The sequence below is a fragment of the Phallusia mammillata genome, chromosome 6 (genome assembly GCF_965637545.1).
Source record: "Phallusia mammillata chromosome 6, kaPhaMamm4.hap1.1, whole genome shotgun sequence".
In the NCBI taxonomy this organism is placed as follows: domain Eukaryota; kingdom Metazoa; phylum Chordata; class Ascidiacea; order Phlebobranchia; family Ascidiidae; genus Phallusia; species Phallusia mammillata.
Genome location: NC_137257.1, coordinates 1,503,880 through 1,514,632, shown reverse-complemented (window position 1 = coordinate 1,514,632; position 10,753 = coordinate 1,503,880). Strand labels below are relative to the sequence as shown.

At 37.2% G+C, this 10,753-nt stretch overlaps 1 protein-coding gene across 1 annotated transcript; it reads left to right on the top strand.

Moving 5' to 3' along the window:
- The first annotated feature begins 566 nt into the window (after positions 1–566).
- LOC145232648 (uncharacterized) lies at positions 567–4,636 on the top strand. The gene is made up of 7 exons (XM_080097311.1): positions 567–625; positions 2,707–2,806; positions 2,865–2,904; positions 3,631–3,699; positions 3,759–3,866; positions 3,986–4,125; positions 4,376–4,636. The coding sequence occupies exons 1-7, from the start codon at positions 567–569 to the stop codon at positions 4,634–4,636; spliced, it is 777 nt and encodes a 258-aa protein (XP_079953437.1).
- Positions 4,637–10,753: the final 6,117 nt, after the last annotated feature.

Here is a 10,753-nt window from a genome sequence, read left to right as displayed (position 1 = left end):
TAACTTGGCGCCACGTCCAGATGCGCACTGAGGCGTGACGGCGAGAACCGCAGAGCGAGGTCACGTGACTGTCGGAGAAAACGTCTTTTTTGGGCGTGACGTAACAATTCGGTTGAAGACAATATACTGTGATGCAAATGCCGTACAACATTGGGTTTTATCATTAGTGGGATTCAGCCGGTTTGCACCGGTGTTATAGAACCGTCTCACGAAATTTGATGAGATCAGCGAACCGGTTAGCATTACTGGTTACTGTCAATGGACTTTTTGTAACAGAACCGGCTGAAAAATATAACTTTTGTGATAGAACCGGCTGACTAAAAATTGAATCCCACCACTGGGTTTTACCTATTACAGACTTGGAACTGTTCTTGCAACCATCGGTGAACTTCATGATAATGAAATTTTTTTATTTGTGGATTCGAAATTTAGTTTTATAAAAAAAATCGCTTGTTAAACAAAAAACATAGCGACACAATTGTACTAAAATCACCAAGTCGGAAATAACTGCGCAACGTTGAAGTGTTATGGAGCGCCAAACAGTGGATGGCACACTCGGTAGATAAATGGCTGAACGCGCTGCAGCTACACCGGCATTGCGGTATAAGCAAATTGATTACATGAGGTGTGTGTGGGTGAGTCCAGATAGGTGAAAATGGGTGTGGCGGGTGATTAGGGTAACGCCCAATTTCGGCATGCAGTGTTTGACGTCACAAATAAGATAGACAGTATTTCTTTGATTCCCTGTTAAAAAGGACTTACAATAGTTAATAAACCAAGTTAAAATTATACAACTTCAATATGAGAGCATTGTGCTTTCTTTTACTTTTTGCGAGTTTAGTTTAGTATGTTTCGCTTGGTGAAAAAACACATAGCAACACAATTCCACTAAAGCAATCACCAAGCCGGAAAAAATTAGAATAGGACAGAATCTACCCATAAAAATTACCGAACAAGTGTTTGGTCCACCAGGTTGCATATTAACAAACTTGTTATTTGTCAACGGTGAAGAAGCCGTTCTGGTGGGCGAAAGTCCTTGCAAAACAACTAGTATTTTGTTGAGCATTACACCAGTTGAAAATTTGTTAAATAAAGAACGTGCTTAGAACAACAACAACGTAGTTCTGGACCTGGTTCGTTGTTACCATCAGAATACAACAGAACTGACTTTGATGCCTCGATCATTACCGGCGGCTTGTCGGGAACATTTACGGTACATGTGGATGGTATCTGAGGTCAAGATAACTGGAAAATAAGAATGGAGATATGCCACGAAATAGTGTTCAATCCACCTAACCTTTCTGTAGGGTATTTTACTTAGGCCTTTTATAGTCAGAAACAAATATCTATCAGGTTTTTAATGTCTGTACACCGGTCAGGCGCCCTGGACTCTTCGGCCAAAGCTACTAACGTAAACTGACGTTGCTATAGCGCCATCTCGTGGGTAAATGTTTCAGGAATTGCTTGACCCGATATATTTTGTTCAAAATCAGAGTTGATTCGGGGCAATATATAATCATGTTTGTAAAACCAGTTCCAAATCATAATTTGTAAATATATTCAAAGCCGTTTTTCTTGAGGAAATCGGTGTAAGGTATCATAAAAGAGTCAAAATTGTCGAAAAACGCACAAAAATGCTTTAAAAGATTGAGTACAGTTTAGTTTTCAACTTGATTTTGAGGAAGAAACTGTCGGCTGTTTAATTTTGCTGCACAAGTTAAGAAAGGAAGTGAAATAAAAGAAAAAGTCAAACTATTTGCCAGCAGCAGAATCAGAGCACTAATGAAATGTCGCAGTGTGTTGCCAGCGGTCGTTTCCTCTTCTTAAGAATCCATTGCTGATGCAAATGAAGTCGTCGAAAACGTTAAATCCTTCGGTCATTATTAAAGTGAGACCGCAAAAACAGTGAAAAAATTCATGAATCAGTAAAACTATTGAAAAAGAAAAAAAAAATATTCCCGCAAAGTGGCGATTCCAAAATCTTCCCAGAATAGCATTTTTTAAGATAAATGGAAGAATGACATCTTTATGCACTCTTTAATACAATAACATTATTATTAACCTGAAAAAAATATTGACACACCACATTCTTACTTATATCAAAACTTGTTTCAAGTTACACCATAGGACTTGGTATACCACCGAAATCAATTTGTTTGACAAAAAATATCATTTCCCACTTGCTGGGTTTTCCTTTAAGAAAATCTCATCGTGAAAAGTTAATTGAAACTTTGTCATATGATCGATTAAGTTAATGACATCGTGATATTACATCATCATCATCAATCACAAACCCAAAAAGTTGAACATGTCTTGAAGCTGCAAACTTCTTGAAGTTGCAATCATTTCCTTGTGTGTCTTGGCAAGAAACATGCGTCTGCAAAACTACAGAAGTTCGGTTCGTAAGATTTCAAGCAAACCTCTGTTGTTGGGGACAATTTCACTCCTAGTTGTGGCATTATGCGTTGGTAGTTTTGTGCACAGAGCAATCGTTCAACTCAGACAGTAAGTTGGCGTTAATGTTTTATATTTTTTGTAAGTTTCTGAAATTTTTCTTCTTGTTTTCCCCTTGGAAAATATTAAGATAACATTTACCCTAATTTTTTTATTGACGTGGCGATGCTGTATACTTTAAAATATTATTATTTTAACTGTAGCATTTAAAATGTTGCCCTAATGTTTATGCTTGTATGTTTTGTTGTTTAGCTTCGAGCAGTTACTAGAGGAACAGAAGTCTGGAACTGCTGGAGCAGATTTGGGTGGAAACCGTCAACAATTGCAACAAGTTCGTCATAAAAGATCATCGGTAAGTAAGAAATGTGAAACTGAAAGTCATTGTTGGTTTATGCTGATCGCTTTTCTAGCAGGAGGAAGACTTGCCAGTGTTAGCAACATTCGGAACAGGTAAAGATTTAAGTGACTACCCAATTTTGTTTTGCTGTCGCTATATTTGCTGTAAAACACCATGAAATAAACAAACAGTATTGTGCAGTCCCCTGTGTAACTGATCCATCCTTTAACTTTTTAACTTTTCTTAAACTTGGTCCAAGTTACGAAATCAGGCTTGGTATACCATCAAAATCAATTCGTTTAAGATAAAATATGTTTTCCCACATGCTGGCTTTCCCTTTAACGAAAATCTCGTCGTGAAAAGTTAATTAAAACTTTGTCATATGATCGAGCAAACTTTGCGGGCGGGCAAACACTATGAAATAAACGAAACGTAACATGTATTCCTTCGTGTAGCTGATCCAGTATTTACCACTCAAAGAGCCATCAGAACTTGTTTTACACACGAAACAGATTACTGGGAGCTTTAAAAAGTCCCTTTTAAAGTTTAAGGTTCAGAGTTTTATTTTAAAAATAATTGAAAAACCTATTTTAGTAAAATGCTCATTAATAACTGAGGAAAACAACGGCCCCAATACTCTTGAAAAAAAAACGACATGCTTTAACAATAATCAAAATTTCGGCAAAAGCTCATGCCCTCATCAGTGATATCAATTAATGACTCAATAATTACTTCCCAAATTGAGTCGCATCAGAAGAATTAAAGAGCCGTATATGACCCCGAAGGCTGATATCTTGGATTTTCATAGAAATTAACCGAAACATTTCCATTTCAATCAGGTACAACTTACGTTCGTTGGGGAAGATATGATTGCCCGATCAAGACTGGAACAAGTTTGGTTTACCATGGTAAAATACTTCTGCACTGTAAAGTCCGAACTACAGGATGACAAAGTAATTTTGTGCAGGTTATACTGGTGGATCTTACTACAGCCACGTCGGAGGTGGATCTGATTTCTTGTGCTTACATCATAATGTGACGTACACCCAAGGACATTACGTAGAAGGAACGCAAGGTTCGTTGCAAGAGTATGAGTATTACAAGAAGTGTAAAATTATTGTGTTTCGCGTTCGTTACAATAACACACTCTTAACCAGTAGCGGCTTCGTTAAATCTTCCACTCTGACTCGACAGGACCTGCTCACATTTACGGAGCAGAGTACAGAGACGGATCGAGTAGATATTCGCTTTTCGATTTATCTTTCATTGAGGAAGAAGCTCTTCAATATCAAGGAGTTCCTTGTGCTGTTTGCTTGGTGCAAAGCCCAGCGAAGGTGGTCGGCCATGTTATAAATTTAAGCAGAGTTGTAAGTCGGGTTCGAGCTCGAGTTGCAATAAACGGATTTTGTTCTTGTACTTTCAAAAACAAACCGGGTTTAGGCCCCAATTGTAGGCCCTCTTACAATTCTAAATTAAATTTGTTTGTTTTTCAAAAACTGATACGAGCATAAAAAGTTCGCCTTAAGTTTTAATGACATACGTTTAAACGTTATGACTTTGTTTTGTTTTATTTATAATTTTCAGCTTATGATTCCAAGTCGAGAAACTTGTCCGGAAGGTTGGACGTTAGAATACACCGGATATATAATGACCGGCTCCCACAACACAAAGCACTCATCCAGTCATCTTTGTGTTGACAGAACGCCACAAGTGATTCCGGGAACAAAGGGAAGCCAACATGGTGCTTATCTGTTTGTTGCCGAAATCGCTTGTGGCTATAATGTTCCTTGTGAACCGTACGTGCAGCATAGAGAGGTCACTTGTGTTGTATGTTCGCTAGGATAGGGAAAAGTGTTTGTTGGTTAAAATGGGTTAAAATGTATCCAAGCTTTAAGGAAGTTTTGTTTACATGTAAATCCAATTGGTCGAATTGTTTCATTGTAAAAACAAGACACATTTACCTTTCAAGCAACATCATCAAGAATTCATTATTATGTTAAAAGTCATTATTGCTCGCATAAAGTAACCACCTTCACCATGTATATATGCCTTGTTGAATTTTTCCCTCCTATGTGTGGGTTAGCTATCTAATAAGTGTAGAAAGTAAATATTCACCGTTAAGTTTCTTATGACACAAATATTGTCATTGTGTGAAGTTTGAAATCCACTTTACAAGTAAAACACAGTTGTACCATCTCGACCACGTCTATCTCTATGAACAAGAAAATTAACGTGGCATTGGTCTAATCTAGTGAAGCTTCATAGTTTGAACTAAACTGGTCACCAGCTCCAAGCGAACATAACAAATAAAAAAATAATCCAATGGACTTAGCAAAAAATGGCATTGCCCCAGTTCAGTAAAATCTGAAGAGTATGAACTAAATTGAAGTCACCAACTGCCAAAGTCGAAATAATTGAATAAAAAGGAATTTAACGGATTTGCAATAAACCAGTCAGCTCGACGGCGGACTCTTTGGGAGCATTACGCATACTGGATTGGCCCGCACACCGAGCACAGAGGATAATAATGAAACAATTTAACAAACTAACACATATTTCGTAATAATATCAAGAAACGGATTTTACCAGAACAATTATTCCAAAGTATTTATTTATTTATCAGTAAACACTAGAGACATCTTGAAATGAATAACATGAAAAGAATTTAAGGGAAGGATCAGTTTTTGAAGACGAAAGTTTGCGAATCATCTTTTGGTCAAATTTTCAACTTATGGAATCGAAAAATCGAAGAATGTAAAATGTCAAACATATTCTGCAAAAAAAGTCATTAAGGTCATCTTTAAACAAGATACTGATGATGCTAATAAGACAAAATACATACATCACAAAATCGTACAAACGAAACACTGAATGTTTTTTTGATGAACTTTAACCTACTGACATAAAGTTTAATATTGTCTTCATTTACCAATTAATGAGCTGGTATTACATCATTCACTAACTTTCAAAATTCTTGACGCATAATTGTCAGACGTTAAAAGTTGAGTTAACCGAATAACGTCGCCCACTGTAGGTCGGTAATGACGTCATTTACCCTTTAATTTAATGAAACTTAAAGCGAGCAAGACGGCGTTATTTCTCCGTTGAAAATTGTGATACGGACATGTTCCTTCGGCTCACCCGATGAAACTAAAAGCGACTCTAAACTGTAACGAAAAGAAACAGGTAAGGAAGAGATTTATGAAACACTTATTTACTTAAAAGTATGATTAAAGTTTAACATATCCGTGTCTTAATCTGGTTGCAATATCGCGACTGATTTCTGTTCACAAGGTTGGGGGTTCGAACCCGGCCTCATCCACTCATGTTTTTCTGAGCAAAACTTTAAATGGCATCGCCCAGTCAAGAAAAATTGAAGGAAGACGAACTAAATTGAAATCACCAACGTCTAAGTCGAAAGAATGATTCAACAGACTTGATTTAAAGCAAGTAACTCGAGTGCGTTTAACCTTTTGTTGCGAGCTTAACAGATTCAGGCGTTGCCCGTCCACCGAGAACAAAAATAAAAACCAAGCCATTGATTTAATCATGAACATTACTGCCAAAGAACTGGTTTTTGAAGAATACATCAAGCAGACGTTTCAACAATCTCTGTTAACATCAGTGCAGGTCTTTATACACCACGCAGTAATGTTCATGATTAAATTACGTTTCAATTCCGTGTATAGTGTTCCTAAGCCATTAAGTCCTTGTAAAAATTACCCACCAGATATTACTGTGATCGATGTATTTTGGTTTTTCTTTAGAGTCCAACTTTGCGATTTTGGCTTTTATTTTCTTTCTCACACGAGGTGAATTGCCAACCTCGGGAAATGCGATTGTATTTTCGGCAGTCGAAAGAGGAATTTTGCTTGAAGAAGGCTGACTTTGAGAGAAAATGATTGCAGAAGTTTCCATAGAATCTGTGGTCTAAATATGTCAGGGCAATAATTAAAATGAACGAATAAAGTTTTGTATTACCTACACACAGTGGTGGGATTCAAATTTTGTGTCAGCCGGGTCTACCACAAAAATCATATTTTTCAGTCGGTTCTGTTACAAAAATTCCATTGACAGTAACCAGTAATGCTAACCGGTTCGCTGGTCTTTTAAAATTTTGTGAGACGGTTCTATAGGACCGATGCGAATCGGCTGAATCCCACCACTGCGTACAGAGAAAGTTGTTTCACGAAAAACGCTATTGTTAAAACGTTTAATTTATTCACAAAAAATGTTGGACCTTTCTTGTGAAGAAAAAGAAACAACAAAAATCATCAGATATCTTGTGAAAAAGGGTATCGCATGCGACTTAACGAAAGTCTGAATTGAGGTGCAGTTTTTTGAAAATATTTTGTCCTAATATTACAGCACCATTGGATCAAAATAAGGTACGATAAAGTCAAACGTTGCTAAAAAACTTTGTTGCGCTATTATAATTAACAATCCCTGCAAATAGTAAAGAACTGTTGTGCTAAAACAGTGGTTCTTAACCTTTCGTGGATCGTGGGCCCCTAAAAGTAACATTTGGGCCTCGTGGCCCCTTCAAGTAACTCTGTAAGTCATGTGGCCCCCTAAAAAGTGTTAATGGCCCACTCGTGTTTAAATTCGGTACTAATTTCGGCTTTGAAAAGGTCGAATTGAGTAAACAAGAATCCGTAATCGTGAAAAACCTCAATAGAGACAAATAGTATGTGAAATAGTCGAGTAAATCGACTTGAGAACCACTGTACTGAAACATGTTTAAATTTAACATATCAACCAGTGTGTAACTAGATAACATTATTGTGGAATAATACACAGAAAACCTTGGAGTATTGACGTAATTGTAGTTTGTTGGAACGCTTAGAAGTACGACTGGGTTTGTTTTTCACTTTTACAGGTTTCTTTCGTCTTTGTATCTCAGCTGCACATTTGGCGCGGTGTGATTTGTTCACATCCGGAAAAAATCTGTTCGTAAATTTTACAATTAACTTCATAATTGCAATGATTTTTAGCGTTGAACAGTTCACAGTAAATGCGATGGTATTTTCTCTGGTTTTTTCGGTCGACTTTAACCTTGTGTTATTTTGTCGTTGTTTGTAGGTGATCTACCTCGCAATAGGGGCGATGTTCCCGGTTGGTAGAACGGAAGTTCGAACAGAGCCGAGTACAATTTGTTCCGATGTGATCACGTGACTTATGAACTGGCAACTCGGGTCAACAGATGCTGTTGAATAAAACCCTTTTCATCAGAAGTCGTTTTATATCATAGTACGTCAGGCCTAGTGAAGTCGTTATTTTCAGTCCCTGATGATCTCCAATAGTGGGTTCGAGTCCCACTGCAACCCTTATTTTCCGACTTGATTCGGTATAACGCCTTCAATAGACCTGGTGTCATATGATTTATGTGTAATTATGCCTTCGCTGGTCGACATAAACGCTCCAGGGCTGATCCAATAGTGAATACATATTAGTAGTTTGGTGGCAAAATAGTTTGCTGTACCTGTCACTTGTTGAAAGTTTAAAGTTTTGTTGCAAACGTTCAAGGGAATCAGTAATTGACAATTCTGCTGGAATTGTGGTTGTTGATGACAAACCACTGCGTCAAACTGTTGTTGACTAACATTGTGCTGATCCTGGTTGAGTTCAAGTACTTGGTTGTGGCTGTATTGTGGTTGTATTGCAGAGTTTGATCGTTGTAGCTCCACTAAGCTTGGCGACACCTCGTGTTCGGTGTCGGAATTTCGAAATGAACTACAAAATGTGGATGTTAACCATCAGGTAAAAATATTAAGCTCCTAGCATAGACCTTTTCATAAAAAAGTTGAAACAAGTTTGACCTGTAGTCGTGGTTTTGTTCGTCCAAACTTTTAAATTCCTGAAAAGCCGCCTCAAAGTTGAGATTAACACAGCAGGTTTCAGTTTGGGAACCGAACACATGGTTAAAGAACTGGCTGTCCAAAGCAAACGGCTCCAAGGATTGATCAAATACATTACTTGTGATTGAATTCATCACTTGTATGTCTGCATCACAAGTATATGAAGCAATAAGATTCAACTTATGAAGTCTAATTTATGACAACACCACATCGAGAATGACGTTATGGCTATTGCGCCATCGGTCACGTGTGTTCAAGTAAAGTCGGATCAAGCGAATGTGATGACGCAGCAATAAAATTTAGCAGATCTTTCAAAATAGTTATAAACACTTTGCGCTTACAACTCCGGCCCTAACGATCATTACCACAACTTCCCTTGTGTTCCCTTGTGTCAAGATGAATCCCTTCATCGTCCCCTAAACTTTGCATTTGAACTTGACCGAATGCGGCATCGAATGGATTTGTTTGTGAGGTTGTTGTTGCTTGCCATTGAACATTGGATGCGTTTTCCGACCTAAACACACAATGTAGTTTTGCTTGTCAAATTATACAATGTTTAAAGTCCAGAAAGGCTCGTGTCATAAGTTTGAATCCCATCGCTGGATACATTTTCTAGTCTACGTCTTGCCGTGTGGGAATGCTAAGGATACCGGCTGATTCGGTATTATGTCTTTAATGGGCTTGGCGCACTATGATTTATGTTTGGAATAATTACTAGTTTTATAAAAGTGGTCGAAAATGAGGAGTTTTTTTGAAAAGTTTAACTGTTTTTGTAACCGATTGTGAAATAATCGTATTTCAGAGTTTCGAGATTTTTCGAAAGAATGTGATAACACTTTGAATATGTGAAAACACTTTGAATAAGTGTTCAACAACACTGAGCGGATATTTCACGAAACTTGTCGGTTGTTTTTGTGAGTAGGTTGGTTAATCATAGTCATTGTAGTTGAATAATAGTGTTACACAAATTTCCTTGTAACAAGGCATTGTCCTTGGCAATACAAGTAAGCAAATAAATTACCTTAAATAATAACAACACCAGGTAGATACTTTATGAAATGCGTCGTTTTGTTATTATGAGTAAGTTTGGTAAGTCAGGGTGATTATAGAATCAAATATTGCACACTTTTGCTAGCAAACAAAACATTGCCCTTTTATAACAGGCCAACATATTTCACAAGGAAAACGTAAAACCCAGAGCGTTGATCTATCAGCAAAAAACTAGGTCAACGAACAGTACCACGAAAACATGACGTCACAACTTTCGAACGGCGCAAACAGTCACGTGCAATTCAGGGAAAGTTAAAAAAGTTCAAACTGCTCAACATTAACGAAGTTAACGTCGTGCAACAAGTATTGCACAATCGCTTATCGCGTTAAAATCTTTGCGCCTTTTCTTTTTTGACTTTGTTATATTTCGCATTGCGTTGTGGAGTTCGATAGTGACGAAACAAGCGATAAGTAATTGTTTGTCACAAGCCAATTCAGCCGGTTCTCACCCGTTCTAAAGAACCGTCTTACGAAATTTTATGAGATCAGCGAACCATTAGCATTACTGGGTACTGTCAATGGGCTTTTTGTAACAGAACCGGCTGAAAAATATGACTTTTGTGATAGAAGTGGTTGACAAAAAATTTGAATTCTACCACTGGATATGGCGTATTATTAGTTATTCGTAAATTTACTTCTTACATTTGTTGGTTTTGTTCCCTGGATTCTTGTTCCACAGCCAGAACGTAATTTATTAAGTCCTCTTCGTTTTCTAAGTCTCTCTGCAACAAAACAATCCTAATAATATTGCACAGTGTTTCCAAACCTTTTTTTAATTAAAGTACAAGTTTAGACATGATTTTAATTGACTTCTTATAGTTTAAGACGGAAAAGGGGAAATAATTACCAGTATTTAGAAAACGTCACCAAGAAGTTTGATAAATTTTTTAACTTACACGAAATACAACAAACACATTGCTACACAGTTTGTTACAAATCAAGTACAAAAAGCAAAATATGGACTCACCAGATGTGATAACATTGACATTTTGTCTTTGAAATCTTTCCAAATCCAAAAACGTCTAATGCACCACTTTGATTTTCAAGAACACAA

Coding starts and splice junctions, on each gene's coding strand:
- LOC145232648 (XM_080097311.1), top strand. CDS start 567: ATGGCTGAACGCGCTGCAGCTACACCGGCATTGCGGTATAAGCAAATT. Junction 2,807..2,864: donor TTCGTCATAAAAGATCATCG/GTAAGTAAGAAA, acceptor TCGCTTTTCTAG/CAGGAGGAAGACTTGCCAGT. Junction 3,867..3,985: donor TTACGTAGAAGGAACGCAAG/GTTCGTTGCAAG, acceptor CTGACTCGACAG/GACCTGCTCACATTTACGGA.